The following is a 19,531-nucleotide window of genomic DNA, read 5'->3' on the forward strand; positions in this document are numbered from 1 at the left end:
CCGCCCCCGGCCCCGCCCGGGACCGCCCCAGAGCCCCGGCCCCCGCCCGGCCCCGGGGCCCGCCCTGCCCGGCACGGGGGCGGCTCCATCGCTCGGGGCCCCGCCCCTCTCTCCCGGGCCGGACCCGCCCCGCGCACCGGGGCCGCTCCCGGGACCGGGGCTCCGGGTCCTGCCGGCGGCCGCTGCGGGTCCCGGGCGGCGCCGCCTCTTCCCCGGCGGGATTGGGGCTGGCATCGGGACCGGGAGGAGCCGCTCCGGGACGGGCGCTGGGGCCGAGCCCGGCGCTGCCGCTCCTGCTCCGGCCGGCTCTCCGCGGGGAGCCGGGGCTGTGCCAGCGCCCGGGCAGCCCCGGGATCCCGAGCCGGGCCCGACGCGCCGGGCCGGGCTCCGCTCAGCCCTGAGCCCCTCCCGGAGCCCGCCTTGGGCCCCACGACGCGGCCCCGGGCTCTGCCGCCAGCCCCGGACGCGGCGCTGAGTCGCTGCTCCCGAGCTCTGCGTGAGGCCGGGGAGCCCGGCTTCGGGCTGTGCCTAAGGCAGGACTCGGAGCTCAGAGACACAGACTCGCCCTGGCCCGAAGAGCCCGCTTTGAGCATCAAAACACGGCATTTGGGCTTTGATTCAGGTCCAGCAAAACGCAGCACTTCAGTTTCTCTTTGTGAGCCCAAACACACAGGACTCGCTCTCTTCCTCAAGCCCTGAGAACAGGATTTAGTCACTGTTTCTGAGTCCCAGCTCTGGCCATACCAGCCTGCTCTCAGGACTCCACAATGCAGGATTTAGTCTCTGTTTTTAAGCTCTGCGCCTGCTTTTGAGCCCCCGAAACGCAGCACTGGGTCTCTTTTTGTGAGCCCAAAACCGCTCCTGTCCCTCGGGTTCGGAGCCCCCAGAAGTGCCCGGGGCCACAGCTGGACCCCAGCTGGGCACCAGCAGCTGCTCCCTCACCCCCCGTGGGATGGGGAAGAGACCAGAGACAAAATTCCAGCTCAGAACAGTTTAATAATGGAAACCAAGACAAATGCAATCATTTGAGAGTAATGACAACACATAATAACAGTGAGAGCAGCAAGAGCAGTGGTAACAATAATGAACAGGAGAGGGAGAAAAACCCCTCCACACCCCCCTCCCTTTAACATTATAAATCCAAAATTTAATCCAGAGCACCAGAATCTCCCACTGTGGGGGATTTCCATATTCCTGTTACTTCCCTGTGTTCTGTCCTGGGGATTTGTGGACTGAGGGAGGCACTGGCTGCTCCTCTGGGCAAGGGGAAGGCTCCTGTGCTATTTCCATGAAGAGAACACCTGGAATTGCTGCCCTGGGAGCCCAGTCCGGTCCTTCCAGTGACTGGGGGGCACCCAGAGGGTCTTTACACGAAATGAAAATGACATCCTGGTCCAGTGCATTGACAGCAGGATTGGACACTCCTGGCCAAGGTGACCAGTCCGTGGGAATCGCACCGGTGACCATCCAGGGGGGATTTTAACTTGGAGACTTGCAGATTCCAGCGTGCAGAAGCTCCAATTCTTTTTGGCACCTCTTGTTCAAATGTCTCCCCACTGGAAGAGGTCAATTAGTCTTTGTAATGACCTGACTGCCAGAGGCAGGGAAAAACAATCAGCGTTCCCTGAACGCCTCCATGACTTCCATGTCCACCTGCACCGAGTGGCCGATGGGCAGGAGCCTGCCCAGAACAGGCTCAGAGATGGGGCTTTCAACCCAAACCATTCCACCATTCCATGATCTCTGCCTGTATTCATGTTGCACTGTTCCCTCTCCAATTTAAATTCCCAAATTTAGATGATTTACTCAAGGAATCATTTTTACATGATTCAGGAATAAAAAGGGAAGCATCAAACATACAAGAAACATTCCTACACCCACCAAACCATTCTTAACTGGAAGCCTATTCCCTCATCTCCGCCCCTGTTTTGCTTTCCTGGAAAACCTTGTGATCCCAGAGTCTCTCAGAGAGATGTACTGGCATTACTGGAAGGTCTGCCCTGTCAGAGTGCCAGGGGGGTTTACAGCACTTGTTCCTCTGCATCTTTATCCTTTCATCAGCTTTCCCCTGGAACGGTGCTGTGGGAGAAGTTTGGAATTACTAGAAATGGATCAGGTTCACATTTTTTCCCCACCAGTTTTCAACTGCTTTGAAATTCCTGGAATTACCCTCAAATGTGCCCTAGAACACTGCTGTGAAAGGATCAATCAGAACATCCTGAAAAGAGAAAACCACCTCCAGCAGCAGCCAGAATGATCCCATTTCTGTTCTTACCTGGTCCTGCCAGAGCTCCCAACAGCCATTCCCATTCCTAAACAAGAGCTATGGAAGGCATTCCTGCTGTCCATGAGGGTGAGGTGCCAGTTCTGGATGTTCTTTGCTGTGGAATCGGACAACAAACAGAGCGTAAATGATCTTGGTGGTCCCTTCCAAGCCAAACCACCCCGTGATTCCATGGGTGGATCAGCACCTGTCCCAACTCCATTCCAGAAACCTCCTCCCACTAACCCAGAACTTTCCTTTGTCTGCTCAACATCAGGGATTTGCTGACAAGTGCCCCAGGCAGGGGACGCCTCAGCATTCCCTGGAGTGCCTCAGCATTCCCTGGGACACCTCAGCCTTCCCTGGGGTGCCTCAGCCTTCCCTGGGACACCTCAGCATTCCCTGGGACACCTCAGCCTTCCCTGGGGTGCCTCAGCATTCCCTGGGACACCTCAGCCTTCCCTGGGACGCCTCAGCCTTCCCTGGGGTGCCTCAGCATTCCCTGGGAGGCCTCAGCATTCCCTGGGACACCTCAGCCTTCCCTGGGGTGCCTCAGCATTCCCTGGGATACCTCAGCATTCCCTGAGGTGCCTCAGCCTTCCCTGGGGTGCCTCAGCATTCCCTGGGACACCTCAGCCTTCCCTGGAATGCCTCAGCATTCCCTGGGATACCTCAGCATTCCCTGAGGTGCCTCAGCCTTCCCTGGGGTGCCTCAGCATTCCCTGGGACACCTCAGCCTTCCCTGGGGTGCCTCAGCATTCCCTGGGGTGCCTCAGCATTCCCTGGGACACCTCAGCCTTCCCTGGGGTGCCTCAGCCTTCCCTGGGGTGCCTCAGCATTCCCTGGGACACCTCAGCATTCCCTGGAATGCCTCAGCATTCCCTGGGGTGCCTCAGCATTCCCTGGGACACCTCAGCATTCCCTGGGATACCTCATCATTCCCTGGGGTGCCTCAGCCTTCCCTGGGCTGCTGTTCCACGCCGATCCCGTGTCCAGCGCCGTTCCGGGCTGCAGTGCCGGGCTCTCCCCACAAGGCGGCAGCACCGGGAGCGAGCAGCCCCGGCCGGTCCCGCTGTCTCGGGGCAGCTGCGCCTTTAACCCGCCCGGAGCCGGCGGGGCCGTGAACACAGCGGGCAAAAACCCCACCGATCCCCTTTATTTCACCCCCAGAGGCACAGGATCGCAGCATTCCCTGGGCTGGAAGGGACCCGCAGGGAGCATCGAGTCCACATCCTGGCCCTGCACCCCAAGAATCCCACCCTGTGCCCGAGAGCCTTGTCCAGACCCAAACTCTGCCTCCAAGACCCTGAGAACACAGCGGGGCTGGGAGAAGGATGACGATGGAGGATTTTATATCGATCTCCTTGTACGATCGTTATATAATATCATTAGATAGCCCAGCAATCAATGTGCTCCTTACACATCGTTATAGATAATCCAATAATCAATATGTTCCTTACACCTCGCCATACATCGTTACACGTCGCCTTCACGGCGGCGGCTCCAGTGACCGACCAGGACCCCTCCTGACCCCCCCTTCCCATTCCCGCACTCAGACCAGGTTTCCTTCCCGGCTCCACCCCAGGATTCCCGCGGCAGTCTCAGGTGTCTCTTTCTTTCCACAAAGCAAATTCTTCACAGCAACACAGAACCAGCCCGAGCTGGTCCCCCCGGCGAGCACCGATCAGCCCATTCTTACCCCAAACTCTTCATTCTCTGCCCTGCAGATTAACCCAGATTTTACCCCAAAATGTTCATTTTTGTCCCTTACAGAATCCACCCCGGAGCGACGCCTCGGGCCCCGCACGGCCGAGGCAGCTCCGGTGCCCCGTGCCCGCAGCTCCCGCTGTGCTGGGACAGCGATCCCTGTGCCAAACACCCATCCCTGTGCCAGGACACCCATCCCTGTGCCAAACACCCATCCCTGTGCCGGAATACCGATCCCCCGCGGCCCCCGCCGTTCGCTCGGGGCTGTTCCCGGTCCCCGCTCACCTCCGAGCCCGGAGCAGCCGCCCCGGTGCCCCCGGCCCGGCCGCGCTGCTCCCCGCGCTGCTCCCCGCCATTGCCGCTGTCGGCTCCGCGCCTGCGTTCCGGGGGCTGCGGCGTTTCCTTCCGGGCCGCGGCCCCGGAAACACGAATATATTGGTATTTTCAAACCCTATGGCTCCGTAATCGGAATTCCTTACAGTCCATATCCTGTCTATAACACAGCAGATATCGGGTTTTATTTCGGAAGCAGTTTTTAAGTACATTACTATTTCTCAATACATACAGAAAAGGGAATATTTGCAGCTTTCAGTATTTTACACACAAGCCCCTCATAAATTTTCAGGCATTTTGGGGCTGTAACCTCCCTTTTCGGGGGGCACCTCACCCGGGCCCCCTCATCCCTCACTTACCTGCTCCCCCACCACACTGGGGTGTCCTAAGGGACATCATCACCCTCCAGACTCCCCGACCCCTTTTTCTTCCCATCCCAAACAAGGCACAAAACGAGTCCAAGTGCCCTGGCCAGCAGCTCGATGCTTCCATAAAGCCTTTTCCACACGCACATCCCCCCAAAAATGGAGGAAAAAATCAAGGGAGGGAAGGGCAGCCTCCAGAAGTCCCCCCAGCTCCTATCTGGCGGCTGCCCCAGGCACAGGGAATGCCCCCGATGATGGTTCCTCATCCTGGATTGTCCCATGGGACACTGCAAAGTGCTTGAGGAGGGCTCAGCACCCAGCAAACCATCTGTGTGTTATCTGCAGCATTCCCATCCTGAATCCAAATCCAGCCCTGGGCCAGTTACTGGGAAGAAAGAGCTCCCTGTCCCAGTCAAAGCCAGTGCAGCAGCCAGCACACCCTGTCCCTGCTCATCGCACAGCCAGGCACCTCCAGAAGGATTCTGTGAGGGGCAGGGCCAAAACTCCTACTACAATCCCAAAAATGAACAGGCACTGCCTTCCCACCACCTATGAGCCCGGTGACCTTATGGCAGCGGGATAAGAAACCAGTTAGATGGGAATTTCCCTCTGTTATCCCGAGGTGCCTGTGCCTGACGCAGGCATTGTCCTTGAATTGCTTCCCAGCAGCGTCCAGTATGACCTTCTCCACCATTTTTCCTGGCACTGAAGTTAGATTATAAGGGCTGGAGTTTCCTGGAAAAGTCCAAGTGGAATACAGCTGGAGAGTGCCCAGCCAGCATGGACCTCCTCAGGCTTCCAGGACCTTGGCTAGATAATTGAGGTGGTTCCTTCTGGGACATACTGGGATGAACCCCATACAACATCACAGCCTCGTGGATACTGAAGTGGTCCAAGTGGTCCTCAGTGACCCCAAATGGAAAATCACCGTCCCTCCTCCCCCGCTGGATACACAGATAAGCTACAGATAAGATAACACAGGTAAGGGCAGCTGTGGGAAGGTAGGTGACCGGAGAAGGACACTGGGAACAGCTAAAAGCAGAGAGGACGCCCAGAGAGCTGAATTCCCACAGGATTCTGCCATGCCGAGTGGGTCAGCCTGCTCCAGGAGGATGCTTGGTGTGGCTTTGGGCATCGGGGTCTTGCTGGCCCTGGTGGGCTGCACAGCCACTGAAGGCTGTGGTGAGTGTCAGACACCCACGGAGAGCCAGGAGAGACCACGGATGGGACACGGGATCCTGGTGACCTCCCCTCTCCTTCCAGTGGCCCCGCAGGAATTGGTCTCCCAGCTGCTCCAGCGCTTGGAGGGATCGGTCAGTCTCGAGGAGGCGGCGAATCCCAGCGTCCTGCTGGCCATGAACCTGGCTGGGGGGGACAGCGAGGGTCCCATCCACAAGTGGCTGCTCCAGGAGATCAAGGAGGAGGCGGTGAGGAGAGCCCAGAAAGGTAGGGAGGCAAAGGAGGGAAGGCGCCTGCTCCTGGGGACCCAGGTTTCCGCCAGTTCTTGGGGTGCCCAGCCCAGCACAGCCTGGCTGCCCTCTTGTCCCCACAGACATGACCTCGGGACAGGTGGCTCTGCACGTCCTTGCCCTCCTCTCCTCCTGCCAGGACCCCCAGCGTGTCCATGCCCTGGAACAAACCCTCGACCTGATCCGTGTCCTGCAGCAGAAAACAGATGAGGAAATGGCCAAACTGGGTTTGTTGGGATTTGGGGGCCTGGGGGTGTCATTGTCCCCACACCCTGTCATCTTGCCACTCTTTGCTTTGCAGAAGCCGATGGGATTCCCAAAACTTCCCTGTACAGCGTGAGCCTGGACACCCTGGCCCTGTGCCTGGCTGAGGCGGGCGGTGCCCAAGGGCCATCGGTGGCCCTGGCCAAGCAGGTGCTGAGTCCTGAGAGCCAGCTCTCCGTGGGTAAGGGAACCCTCTGCTCCCACATTCCCACTCCTGGGGTCTATCCCGGGGCTTGGCTGTGACTCCAGGATCCCACAGACACCCGTGCCATGGTGGCACTGGCGCTGGCCTGCGTCTACGACTACGCGGAGCTCCATGACGTGCGGGATCTGCTCCGGGAGGCACTTTCCACAGTGAGCAACGGCTTCCTGGATGAGCAGGAGAAGGGGAACGGCATGATCGGGAATATCTACAGCATGGGGCTGGCCCTGCAGGTAGGGGAGGTGCCAGGGGAGTGGGGCGTCACAGCCAGCTGGTCCCATTCCCAGGTGCATCATTCCACCTCCCACCCGCTCCACAGGCACTGGAGGCCACAAGGAAGTTTTACACCCCACGGCAGTGGGATTGTGCCCAGGCCTTCTCCGTGGTGTCTGCCCATGACTACCAGCAGCCCACAGCCATTGCCCAGGTGCTGCCAGCCCTGGTGGGCAGGTCCTACCTGGATGTGGCTGGCCTGGACTGCGCTGCCACCAAGGATACGTCCCCAAACAGACAGTTGTCCCTATCCCCAGTTCTGGGGACACACGGCATTCCCAGAGGTACCCTGGTCCCACCTGGAGTCCCCCAGACCCCGCAGGGATGTGCCAGATGCCCACCCTGCCGCTCTCTCCCTGCACAGCCCCCATCCAGGTGCATTACTCCATCACCAACACGCTCCAAGGGAAACACTTCCACTATTCCACCTCGGTGACAGTCCCAAGTGGCTCCACACTGCTCCAGGTGATGGAGGTGGCAGCAGAGGAGAACCCCGAAGCCTTTAGGTGAGAGCCAGGGCGGCTTTGGGGTGGGATTTGGCATCTCCCCATCCAGTTCTGAGCCTCCTGACCTCTCCCGCAGCTTCCAGACGGAGCAGACCTCCTGGGGTACCTACGTGACCTCCATCCACGGGCTGGCTGCCAGCACGGAGGACAGGACCTACTGGCAGTTCCTCAGTGCTGGGAACGCCCTCGAAGAAGGTGGGGGGGCCCCAGGGAGGTGTGGGGGGGCCCCAGGGAGGTGTGGGGCCTGTGGTGGGGGTCTCCTTGTCCCAGCCTCACGCATCCCTCTGCCGCAGGGGTCGGCACCTACAAACCACACGCCGGGGAGCACATCCAGGCCGTCTTCAGCACCTACTGACACCACCAAGACACCCTGGACCCCGCCACGGAGCAATAAAGTGCCATTCCAGCATGCCCCTCTGTGTGTGTGTCCCTGGGAGAAAACACAGCTCTCACATCCCTTTTGTCTTCCTTCCTGCTGAATTCCGTGAGCGCAGCTCCTCTCCTTCTCTTCCCGGCGCCGCGCACAAACACAGCCTCACCCAAACTCCGCAGATCAATTCCCCCCGCGCATCAACAAAGCCTCATTCCTCTGGCCACGCTCCTGTGCTTCAGTTCAACCTATCCTGATCCCCACAGAGGCTCCCCATGGCATTAATCAGATGCAATTATCTCCGTCTGATTATTACAATCCCACTTAGCATCCGCCTGAGGCCACCAGTTGGATTTTGCCCTGGAAATCCATAGGTGGTGGCCTGGGCTTGCAGCTGGGTCACCAAAGGTTGCAGCTGACTCTAATCCTGATTCTGTAACTGTCTCTGGCCAGGAGTCACCAGCACCTCCCAGCTGAGTCCCAACTGCTCTCCAGCCAGCCCCATTCCCTACTCCCACTGGCCTTGTCCAGCCAGCCCTTCAGCCTGGACCTGCTCCCAGCTGGACCCTTCCCACCCAAACCATTCTGATTCCACAGACACCATCTCCAAAAGGAGCTGTGAGGGACAGGATCCAAACTCAGGTTCCTAACAGCCCCAAAACAACATCCACCACCTTCCATCATCTCCAGGACATGGGATCTTATGCCAGACATCAGACTGGCCAGACAGGACCATCTCGTGCCCAACCCATGGTGACGGTGCCACCCTCCAGGCCCTTCTGTACCACACAGATAAGCTGGCACCGTGTGGCAGCGTGGGAGCAGGTGTGGGAAATCAGGTGCTTCACTGGAGATGGCATTCCTGCCCTGTGCCATGTGGGATGTCCCAGGTTCCCAGTCTGCCCCTCTTCCCACGCCAAATCCCATCTTGGTGCAGTTCTCCATCACCAACAGGCTCCAGGGAACCGGGGCTGTGACGTCACACAGGTGTCCCCGCCCGCAGCACTGTGACATCAGCGCGGTGTCTCCACAGGACACGTGCCACCAGCCCCGGCTCCCAGTGCGGCCACGATGGGACCTGGGTGAAGCCATGAGCGTCCTGCTCCCCGCGCTTGTCCTGCTGGTGGCCACTACGGCCGTCCTGCTGGCCACCCGCGTTTGGAAGGCACGGAAGCGCCCCGGCAGCCGGGCCGGGGGGTCCCGGCGCGGCCGAGCAGCCCCAGGGGCTCCCGGCTCCCCCCCGGCTGAGGAGACCCCTCCGCACGGCGCGGCTGCCCCCGGGAGCGCCCCGTACATCCCGTGCGGCTGCGGCCCCGGCTGCGCCGCCTGCGCGACGGCGGCCCGGGAGCTGCAGGACCTGGTGACGCCGCTGTGGCCCGGGGTGTCCTTCCCGCGGGACTCGGAGATGTGGCAGCTGTCCTGGGAGGACCTGGAGCAGCTGCTGGAGCGTGGCCGCCTGCCCTGCTGCGCCTCCTCCAGCTCCTCCAGCTCCTCCGGGAGCCCCCGGCCCTCCAGGAGCCGGCGCACAACAAGACCCCGGATCCATCGGAAAACATCCGCCGCTGGAAAAGGCTCAGTCCTCCGCAGAACCCGACACTGGTTGAGATCCTCCACCCTTCCAAGAATGTCCATCCCTCGGAAAGGCTCCTCCATTCCCGCCCAGACCCTCTGTGACCTGTGTTGTGCTCCAGTTGGAGCCTGGCCCGTTCCTGCCAAGAAGCAAGTGGAAGTGTCCTGGAGCCACCGGTGCCCAATCCATGGCTCCCCGGATCCTGCGGCGGAGCCATCTGGGAAGACTCTCCGCACGCTGCTGGACAAGAGGCTCCAGCGGCAAAGGCAGCCATTCCCATGTCCAGCGTGCTCCCTGGAGCCGGCTGTGAAGGACAAGGCTAAGGAAGATCTCCACACCTTGGATATTTACAGCAAAGGTCTCCATCCCTGCCAGAGCCTCCATGAGATCTGCTGGACTCCAGATGGAGGAGCCCACACGGACAGGCCTCCCTGCCTCGGAGCTGTGGCGACCCACAGAACCCACAAGATACCCACGGCCAGGAAAAACCTGGAAACACAACTGGGAGCCCGGGCCATTCCAGCAAAGCGTTCCCAGGAGCAAGTGGCACGGCAGGAAGTGTCCTGGAGCTGCTGCTGCCCAGTGCACGGCTCCCAGGACACTGCAGCAGTGCCACAGGAGAAGACCCTCCGGGCGGCGCTGGACAAGAGGCTCCAGCGGGAACGGGAGCACGGCCTTTTCCAGGGAGCTCTCGGGAGGTGGCTGTCGTGGCTCAGGATGCAGCTCGTGGCAGCAGCTGGCACGCTCCATAGCTTTCTTTGTGCTAAATAAATCAGGGGTTCCCCCAAAAGCTGTCTGAGAATTCCCACTGTTCTGGTTTCCACTGGGACAGGGCTCCTTTCTTCCCCGGAGCTGGCACATGTCAGGTTTGGATTCAGGATGGGAATGCTGTGGGTAACACATGGGTCATGGTCCAGCCAGCTGGAAAACTGGGATGAGGAAGTCAAAAACTCAATTTAATTAGAACTAAGAGGTGGAAAAGGGGAAAAGGTGGAAAAGTATTCCAGTTTTCCCATGGGGAGACTGCCCACACCTGCTGACCCTGAGAGCCCCAAATCCCCCATGCCCTCTCTGATCGGCTCTGCTGGGTCCCTGGCTTCCCACAGCACCTGCTCCTGGGATAAGGAGTGGAACTGGAATTCATTAATAATATCAGTGTCTGAAGCAGAGGGAATCTTTGTTTGGAATGAGAAATGGAGGAAAAACTGAGTGAAATACCATGAAGCACCAGGTCGGGAGAGGGTGGTGGAAAAGCAGCTTTTAGAATTCCCAGACTTATTTCCAGATATTACTATTTTAAAATCATTTTTTATCCCTCCACCACAAAACCATTCCTGTACTTATGAAGATATCTGGAGATGAGGAATACTTAATTAAAAAACTTCTGGGGAAAAAAAACCAATTATGGATTGAAACATTTAAGAGAATCCACAGCACGGAAATATAAATCCCAATTTTAGCAATATTAATGGATAATAAATATGAAATATTAATTTCCCCACAAAACAAGCCAGCTTCTTATTTTCCAAACTGGCCAAGGCAGACTCACGGATTTTTGGTGTCTACGAAGCATCCAAAGAGCTCAAAATTGGAATTCTCCATGTTCCAGACTGCACTTGGTTTGTTGGCTGTTACGGAATTCCCTCTAAAACTGGGATTTTCATTTGAAAACATGGTTTAAGCCACTTCTCTGGAAAAAGAGAAACAGTGTCCTCGTGTTCAAATTTTATTCTGGAAACAAAACCCATCCTGTGGCTCTGACACGCAAAAAACCTACAGAAAATACAGAATAAAATAAGAAATAAAAGGTTTTAATTCCCATCCTGGGACCTGTAAGTGTGTACAACACGGAAAGATGCCTCTGGGATTCAGGGACTGAAGAGGCTGCAGTTCTAGGCTTATGGCTATTTTTATTTTTAAGCATTTCTAAGCAAATTTCAGGCTGGGAGAGCTGCTGCAGTCTGGGCTCAGCTTTCCTTGGATTACGCACTAAAAGCGGGCCAGGACACTGCTGGAATTGAGATAACAACTGGGTTTTGAATAAGGAGAGTGACTATGAAAAGGGAAGGAAAAACCTTAATGAACTCTCATTTAAGGGAGAATTTTACCTCATTACTTGAAGCCTCCTTTCCAATCCCAGCTTGCCTTCCACTCCTATCTTCCCAGTTTCTGCTTGCATCTACCTCTTTTGGGATGGATGGGATCAGCCTGAAATCTAGTTTGTCCTGAGTCTGCTCTGCAGCTGCTCAGCTTTGGAATTCTGAAATCTGGGCGTGTTTGTGCCCAGAGGCTGTTCCACTCTCCTGGCCTCACCCATTCCTTCCCAGCACTAGCACACGCAGCACCGACACACAACTGTCTCTCATTCCTCTAAAATTCCTCCTTAAGCCCCCAAAAAACCCAGTCCCAGAGGTCTGCGGGTGCCCAATCCGGTTATTTTCCCTTTTTAGTCTTTGTGGCTGCTGCACTGTTGGGCTTGGAGTTGGTCTTGGCTTTCTTCTTGGCCGCTCCCTTGGGCTCTGGCTCCTTGCGCTTGGCCGAGGTGATGGACCCGGTGACCTTGAAGAAGTCGTCGAGCCGGCCCTGGGTGCTCCCCTGGCGGCTCTTGTTCAGCCTCCTGACGCCGTTGCGGATGCGCTCCTCGTTGAACTGCTTCTCCCCACACATGAACTGCACCAGCTGCTCCTCGTCCGGCTCGCTCCACTTCAGCTCCACGGCGTCGGGATCGACCACGTCGGGCTCCAGGAAGAGCTTCTGGGCCTCCCTGTGCAGCCAGTTCTCGGGCAGGGGGTACTTCTTGGTGTCGAGCTGCTGCACGATCCTCTCGATGGATTTGTGCTCCCGGATGAGCTCCACGGCGCGCTTCGGCCCGATGCCGCGGATGCTGGCGCAGTAGTCGCAGCCCAGCAGGATGCAGAGGTCCACAAACTGCTCCCAGGTCAGCTGCAGATCCTGCAGGATCCGGTTCAGGTGGAACTCCTGGATGGGCAGCTTCTTGGTCTCGCTGGCCGTGAGGTGCCGCATCAGCACGGGGCTGCCGAAGGTGAGGCAATCCATGTCCTCCGTGGCGGCGGCGTACACCTTCCCGGCCTTCACCAGGGTGGCACAGCTGGCCTCCGCCTCTCCGGGTGCCTCCACGTAGGGAATTCCCATCAGCGTCAGCAGCTTCTTGCACTCCTGCGTATGCTGCGGGGTCACCTTGACCAGCCTCTTGCTGTACTTCTCGATGTTCTCCTCCTCCCCGGCCTCCTGCGCTTCCTGCAGGTGCTTCTCCGCCTCGGCCCGGCGTTCCGTGCGCTTGGCCAGCTCCCCGGACTTCAGCTGCGGGGGCTTCCCGTCGAACACGTACACCGGCTTGATGCCGTTCTCCACCATGCGGATGGTGCGGTAGAACATTCCCATGAGGTGGCTGGTGGTCTCCCCGTCCTCGTTCTGGAGCACGTCGGCTCCCTGCCGCACGGCGATCAGGAACTGGTAGATGCTCATGGAGGCGTCGATGGCCACTTTCCGGCCGAAGTAGGACTTGATGTCGTTCTCCCGGATGGCCCCGGGAGCCACGTCGGCAATAAGCTTGGCCAAGCCATGGATTCCCATCCTGGGGAACGGAAAAGGGGATGCTGGGAGCGGGCTCTGCCTGAGGACCACTGGGCCACCCAAGGAGGGGGGGAGCAAAGAGGGGCAGTGCTTCCCCTGCAAATCATCACTCCAAGGGCTGCAGCCTCTACTGGCACCTGTTATCCCGAGTCCAGCCTCAGGCCACCCTTATCCCTCACCATCCCCCCCCCCCGGCCCATCCTTACTCCCCTTCCTACCTCTGCCCCTCCCATCCCAATCCCCCTCCCCGAAATTCGATTATCTCCACCATTACAACCATGCGGACCCAATCACCTTCTTATTCTTATCTCCTTACTTCCCAGCTCCCCAGGCCTGCCATCAACCCCTCTTCCCTCCCCCTCAGATCCCCTCTTCCCTCCTCCTCAGGTCCCCCGCTCCCCCTCAGCCGCCATTGCCCCCTCGCAGCCCCCGTTCCCTCCCAGATCCCCCGCTCCCCCTCAGCCGCCATTGCCCCCTCGGAGCCGCCGTTCCCGCTCAGATCCCCCGCTCCCCCTCAGCCGCCATTGCCCCCTCGCAGCCCCCGCTCCCTCCCAGATCCCCCGCTCCCCCTCAGCCGCCATTGCCCCCTCGCAGCCCCCGTTCCCTCCCAGATCCCCCGCTCCCCCTCGGCCGCCACTGCCCCCTCGCAGCCCCCGTTCCCTCCCAGATCCCCCGCTCCCCCTCAGCCGCCATCACCCCTTCAGAGCCCCCGTTCCCTCCCAGATCCCCCGCTCCCCCTCAGCCGCCATCACCCCTTCAGAGCCCCCGTTCCCTCCCAGATCCCCCGCTCCCCCTCAGCCGCCATTGCCCCCTCGGAGCCCCCGCTCCCTCCCAGATCCCCCGCTCCCCCTCAGCCGCCATTGCCCCCTCGCAGCCCCCGTTCCCTCCCAGATCCCCCGCTCCCCCTCAGCCGCCATTGCCCCCTCGGAGCCCCCGCTCCCCCTCAGCCTCCGTTACCCGGCCGCTCGCGCGCCGCCGCTCCCGCGCTCCGCCGCCGAGCCCGCCGGGAGCCGCCGCCAGCCAATGGGGAAGCGGCTCGCCCTCGCCGCGCCTCGTTCCCGCCCTCACTTCCACTTCCGGCGGCGGAGGGGGACGGACGTGCGGCGGCGGGAGCGGAGCCGACGTGTCTCAGAGGGGACCGGCGACATGGTGAGGGCGGGGATGGGGGGGACCGGAGGTAGCCACAGGGGGCCCGGCCCGGTGGCCGCCCGGCCCCGCTGAACAGCGCCGTGTCCCCGCAGGAGCTGGAGGCGATGAGCAGATACACGAGCCCGGTGAACCCGGCCGTGTTCCCGCACCTCACCGTGGTGCTGCTGGCCATCGGCATGTTCTTCACCGCCTGGTTCTTCGTGTATCCCCGCGGCTGAGCGCGGGGGAGCGGGCGGGGGTGCCGTCCCCTTGCTGTGCCTCCCAGTCCCGGATTATCGCCCTAATTCCCGGGGCAGGGGAGCGGGGGGGTCCCCTCGCCTTGCTGTGCCTCTGTTATCACCTTAACCCCCGGCCCGGCAGCTACGAGGTGACATCCACCAAGTACACCCGGGACATCTACAAGGAGCTGCTGATCTCGCTGGTGGCCTCGCTCTTCATGGGCTTCGGCGTCCTCTTCCTGCTGCTCTGGGTCGGGATCTACGTCTGAATGCCCCGGGGGGCCTGGATGGGCGACTCGGGGAAGCTCTTTTTTATATTTCTTTTATATTTCAACGAGAAAACGCCTGGAGCAGGTGTGGTCTGCGACAGGCAGTGACCCACAGGTGAATAAAAGTGGCTCTGTGACACACTTGCCTGGGGACTCCTGGTTTGTCTTCTTTTTTTCGTTTTTTTTGTTTTGTTTTTTCCACCTGGCTTTTCCAAATGGCTTGGATAGAAATACGGGAACTCTCAGGCTGGAAAGGCCCTCTAGGATCATCCAGTCCAACCATTCTTGCAGCACTTCCAAGGCCACCACCAACCCGTGTCCCCAAGTGCCACATCCACGTGGCTTTAAATCCCTCCAGGGATGGGGACTCCACCCCTGGAGCCTGTTCCAGTGCTCTAAAACCCTTTCCATGAAGGAATTTTTCCTAATGCCCAATCTAAACCTCCCCTGGTGCTGCTTGAGGCTGTTTCCTCTTGTCCTGTCACTTGTTCCCTGGGAGAAGAGACCAGTCCTACCTGGCTCCACGCTCCTGTCAGGGGGAGTTGTGGAGAGTGAAAAGGTTCCCCTGAGCCTCCTTTTTTCCATATTGGCACAAGATCCAGGTGCCTTGGGATGTGGCCAGTGTTATCCCAGATTGCAGTGCTGTGTGTGGCCACGAGTGTTGCAGTGCCACCTTGTGTCCTGGTGCAGCCACGCTGTGCAAAAGAAATCCTGAATCTGCTTTTAATCCCTCAGCCGCCTTTGCCATTGCATCCCCTCACCCCTTTTTTTGGGAATGCTGTGCCTCTTCTCATCCCGAACCAGGAGTTTTGTGGCCCCTCGTTGGATGTGCCCGTCATTAATTCCTGAACTACCTGCCTGGCCTAGAAACAAGGAATTGATTGATGGGTCTTTAAGAGGCAGATTGGAAGTTTAGCCCATCTTTCAAACGACTCCAAATCACAATTCAAGTCCCGATTTCCTATTTGGGATGGCAGATTTCCTTCTGTGGACCTTTGGATCCTTCTGGATCTGAGCCTGCCCTCTGACGTGTGAGCAATGATAGGGCAGAGGCAGATTTTCCTGTTCCTTTCTTTTTCCTTCCTTTCTCCTTTTTTCCCCTCTTCCTTTCTCCTTTTTTCCCTCCTTTTCTTCTTTCTCATTTTTTTCTTCTTCCTCCTTTCTTTATCCTTCCTGCTTTCTTTTTCCTTTTCCAGTTGTCCATTTAACCTTTCTTTTCCCTTTTTATTTTCTTCAGTTTTCTCCTCCTTCCTTCATTTTCCACTCCTTTCTTTCCCCTCCTTCCTTTCTCCGTTTTATCCCCATTCCAAAGAACCATGACTGGGCATATCCAGAAATTTCCACTGACTAAAGACCAGGAATTTCCTCCATCCCGTGGGCAGTTCTACAGCCACTCACCTGAGTTATTCCCTAGGAAGGGAGGAAGACACCAGGAGCCATCCTTGGATACAAAGCAGTATTTATATATTTTATTCATATGGGCACATTTACCTCCAGCATAAAACAAAGTCTAAATAAGCAAAAGAAAACAAAACAGAACAAAAATAATCCGGGGAATCCGGAGACTCAGCCCTCAAATTCAGCAAAATATAAATATAAATCAGGAAGAAAAGAGGGAAACCACGCTTGTTCCCCACAAATAAAAACCAGGAATCAATAATAACCTGCTACAAATGCAACTCTACAAACTGGCTGGCAAAATACAGTGATTAAAGCTGTGGCAGCAACATTTAAACCAACAAAATTAGTGCTTTACGTGGTGGTTTTTTCCTTAATTCTTCCAGTGGTGCCATAGTCTCTATTTACAGGCTTTAAGCTCCAACAGTAGGACAGAAGAGTTGGGAATTTGCTTTTGAAACAACTCCCAAACAGCCTCGTTTTCCACCCTTTTGTCTTCCTTCCTGCCAGGAATGTCTCTTTGCCGCTGGATAGGGAGGGATTTCCCCAGGCTGGAGAGGTCGGCTCAGAAGGCTCAGAATTCCCTCCTCCCTCCGTCGCACGCAGGGAAAGGCCTGATTGTGAACTCTCTTGGTACTGATTGGGGACAGGGAAAGGGCAGAGATGCGTTTTTGGGGGGAAATCCATGCACACAGCTCTTTCCACGGGCCTGGAAGCAATTCCATGACTCCTTCATTTTAGAATTCTGAGCCCCTTTTGAGCTCGTTGCTGCCTCGCTGGGAAGCAGCCGATGGATGATTTTTTTTCATGGAATCCTGGAACGGTTTGGGTGGGAAGGGACCTTAAAGCCCATCCAGTCCCACTCCCTGCCATGGGCAGGGACACCTCCCACTAGTCCAGGCAGCTCCAAACCCATCCAGCCTGTCCTGGAATGCTTCCAGGGACGGAGCATCCAAAACTTCTCTGGGCAACCTGTGCCACTTTAAGACATAAGGTACTACTGACGCTAAAAACTTCATCCCGAATCCCTGTCCTCTCCTGATCCCAGGGATTGCTGCCAGCTCTGTGTGGGTGGGGCTGGCCTCGCCCCTCCAGGAATCGCCACATCCCATTTAAACCGCCCGGGGCAGCGTTTCTGAGGCAGCATTTGGGAATATATGTGGGAAAACACTGTTCCCTGGGGCTGTTCCATAAGGAGAAAGGCACTAGGGATGTTTTTTCCGAGCCCCCAGGCACTTGGTTTGTCGGGGATCTTCCCTAAATCCCATGGCTGAGCATCCTGGGGCCACCTGAGAGATCCCAGCTCCTCCTGGGCCACCGCTGATTGATTCCTTCCCTCAGGAGTGGGGTGGGATGTACTGGGGGGTCTTGGCTGAGGGGAGGGTGATTGCAGGCTCTGGCCCCCCAACATTCCCTGTTTCCTCCTCCAGGGGCTTTTATCCCAGCTCGGCATCACTCACCTGAGGAAGGATGTCCCAGCCTGGGCCACTGATTGCCAGGGGAATCTGCCAAGGAATGAACCTGCCAAGGAAGCCACTTCCCAGTTTACAACCAGGAAAAGCCACTCAGGGCAGGTGGAGGGAAGAGCCCTGAGCTACATCCAGGTGTTTCCTTCCCAATTTCAGGGAAAACCAGAGAATCCTGCTGAGCACAGAGCCCCCTGCTTGTGCATAGGTGTTCCCAAGCCTTGGGGCATCCTGTTGTCCTGCTGAGCTTCCCTAAATTGGGTTTTCCAACTGCTTGGCTGCTTGGTTCCCCACTCGCCCACTATTCCCTGCTTCCCAGGATTTAGTGGATTTTAGTAACTGTAATTCAGTGTTTGCTGCTTCCAGGCCTTCCCTACAAACAGTTCTTGGGGGCAGATGCCAACTCCAAGGGAATTTTCGGGCTGCTTTGCTGGGATAAGCTCAGGAGGGGGATGACGGGAGATAAAACCAGACGTGCCCAGGAACCATCACTTCACCTGGACAAAATCCACCTTTGTTTTTCCGGAGCAGCTTTAGAGTGTCCTTAGGATCAGCATGTGGCATTCCCCCCTCACTGTTTCCTCAGGGAAATCCATCTTGGAATAACCTGGAGGTGGCAGAGCCTCCAGGAACACAGACACCTCCTTTGTAGCACGAGGAGCAGGACGGGGAGGAGGAAGCACAGGGAGCCACTGGACTTTCCCACAGGACACACGTGGCTCAATGGGGCCAGAAGGAAATCCCCGCTTTTTTACGGCTTAAACCCCACAAGAATTCAGTAGTTTAGCAAGTTAAGGACTTGTAACAGTAAAATATCCCAAATCCCCCCAGCACAACTCTGTGAGGGCAGGGACAGCCTGCAGCCGCTGCCATCCCAACTTTTGGGAGAACACCACCCCAGTCCTGAGGCAGAGATCCTGCCTGGATGCAGATCCCGGTGTTCCCAGGGACTCAGCCTTGCTCTGCAGGGCAACTCCAGGCTTTGCCAGGGCTGCACATCTGGGCAGAGGTTGGCATTGGCTCCAGAGCCAACCAGGCAGCTCCGCACACGTCGCTTCCAAGCGGATAAAAACGGATCCCACCACGCTTCATGTGGGTGAGTCCCGGTCATTTGTCACCCCTGGCTTGGGGACAAGAGTCCCCAGGCATGGCATGGCCTCAGCAGCAGCCTGTGTGGGGATTTTTTCCATCCAAACCTGGATATCCCACATGGATATGGGATTTAAGAGCACAAAGAAGAGGGGGGATGACGTCAAAGCTGCTCCTTCTCCAGTTGTGCACAGAGGAATGTGTCCATTGGCAGGTCCGGGAGCCTCTGGGAAGTCTGCGGGAAGTGGCCCTGGGCCAAGCAGAAGGAACAGCAACTCCAGTGTACGACTTCCAGTAGGTCCAGGCACAGCCCTCCTTTCCAGGCCAAACTCCAGCGTTTGCCTCTCAGAAAGGGCTCCAGTGTTGAAGCAATTCCAGTGTTGTGAAGAACTGATGTGGGACATCTGGGAGCACCAGGATGGGGCTCCCACCCACGGAAGGAGCATCCCTCTGGGATGTGGCAGAGCCGTCCACGCTCAGTCCAGTGTGCTGCTTCCAAAATCCAGTGTTGGAAGGGGAGGGGAAGTGACGGAGGAGGACACAAACATCCCCGTAAGGGAAGGAGAGGGATGTGGGATGCTGGGAATTGGTGCAAGGTCCCCCCGGGAGCCACCACAGGGCTGGTGGTGGCTTTTAGGTCCTGTGTGTGCTGAGCTTCAGTGTCTCCAGCCACCAGCATTCCAGCTCCGGAGCCGCCGCAGGACACGGGGATGAGGTGGGGCTGGGGGCCAGCGGAGCAGGGAATTCGGGAGGCTCCTAGTGGCACCAGTCCCCCTCCTGTCTCCAAGCAGAGGGCACTGGTGCTGCCAGGACTCACTCACAGAGCCAGTAGAACTGGAAGTAATAGTCAGTGAAGAGGTGTCCCAGCTGCTCCGGGGAAGCGCCGCAGTCGGCTTGGCCCTGGGAACGGGAAAAGCAGCTTAGAGAGGGGTGCGACTCCAAGGGCGGAATTCTGCCTGGATTACAGGCTGGGGCAGGGAAAGATCATCCTCCCACCACCCACAGGACTGTGGGAAGCTCTCAGTG

The 19,531-nt window shown here is 57.8% G+C and overlaps 5 protein-coding genes and 1 long non-coding RNA gene across 7 annotated transcripts in view; 3 read left to right on the plus strand and 3 right to left on the minus strand.

Moving 5' to 3' along the window:
* Positions 1–976: 976 nt before the first annotated feature.
* Positions 977–5,146, minus strand: LOC138112098 (uncharacterized). Its single transcript, XR_011151550.1, has 3 exons — positions 4,256–5,146; positions 2,276–2,381; positions 977–2,079 (listed from the first exon to the last, which is right to left on the minus strand). It is a non-coding gene; the product is annotated as an uncharacterized lncRNA (long non-coding RNA).
* Positions 5,147–5,674: 528 nt separating this feature from the next.
* On the plus strand, positions 5,675–7,793 carry LOC138112099 (cobalamin binding intrinsic factor-like). The gene is made up of 9 exons (XM_069018779.1): positions 5,675–5,850; positions 5,932–6,114; positions 6,221–6,364; positions 6,439–6,582; positions 6,661–6,836; positions 6,923–7,160; positions 7,241–7,382; positions 7,459–7,577; positions 7,676–7,793. Exons 1-9 carry the CDS (start codon positions 5,751–5,753, stop codon positions 7,735–7,737), a joined length of 1,308 nt encoding a protein of 435 aa, XP_068874880.1. The 5' UTR covers positions 5,675–5,750; the 3' UTR covers positions 7,738–7,793.
* A 594-nt stretch (positions 7,794–8,387) lies between these two features.
* LOC138110974 (uncharacterized) lies at positions 8,388–10,093 on the plus strand. Its single transcript, XM_069016118.1, has 2 exons — positions 8,388–8,591; positions 8,786–10,093. The coding sequence occupies exon 2, from the start codon at positions 8,843–8,845 to the stop codon at positions 10,091–10,093; it is 1,251 nt and encodes a 416-aa protein (XP_068872219.1). The 5' UTR covers positions 8,388–8,591; positions 8,786–8,842.
* Positions 10,094–10,796: 703 nt separating this feature from the next.
* Positions 10,797–13,925, minus strand: FEN1 (flap structure-specific endonuclease 1). The gene is made up of 2 exons (XM_069016262.1): positions 13,874–13,925; positions 10,797–12,917 (listed from the first exon to the last, which is right to left on the minus strand). Exon 2 carries the CDS (start codon positions 12,914–12,916, stop codon positions 11,756–11,758), a length of 1,161 nt encoding a protein of 386 aa, XP_068872363.1. The 5' UTR covers position 12,917; positions 13,874–13,925; the 3' UTR covers positions 10,797–11,755.
* Positions 13,924–14,705, plus strand: TMEM258 (transmembrane protein 258). Its single transcript, XM_069016263.1, has 3 exons — positions 13,924–14,065; positions 14,158–14,267; positions 14,426–14,705. Exons 1-3 carry the CDS (start codon positions 13,940–13,942, stop codon positions 14,550–14,552), a joined length of 363 nt encoding a protein of 120 aa, XP_068872364.1. The 5' UTR covers positions 13,924–13,939; the 3' UTR covers positions 14,553–14,705.
* Positions 14,706–16,527: 1,822 nt separating this feature from the next.
* Positions 16,528–19,531, minus strand: part of MYRF (myelin regulatory factor) — a 43,876-nt gene continuing 40,872 nt past the window's right edge. For both annotated transcript variants that reach the window (XM_069016265.1, XM_069016264.1), the window contains one exon: positions 16,528–19,405. In XM_069016265.1, coding sequence (XP_068872366.1) covers positions 19,319–19,405 — 87 coding nt within the window. In that variant the 3' untranslated portion in view covers positions 16,528–19,318. The remainder of the gene's footprint in view (positions 19,406–19,531) is intronic.

This window comes from Aphelocoma coerulescens, chromosome 5, assembly GCF_041296385.1.
Source record: "Aphelocoma coerulescens isolate FSJ_1873_10779 chromosome 5, UR_Acoe_1.0, whole genome shotgun sequence".
Taxonomy (NCBI): Eukaryota; Metazoa; Chordata; class Aves; order Passeriformes; family Corvidae; genus Aphelocoma; species Aphelocoma coerulescens.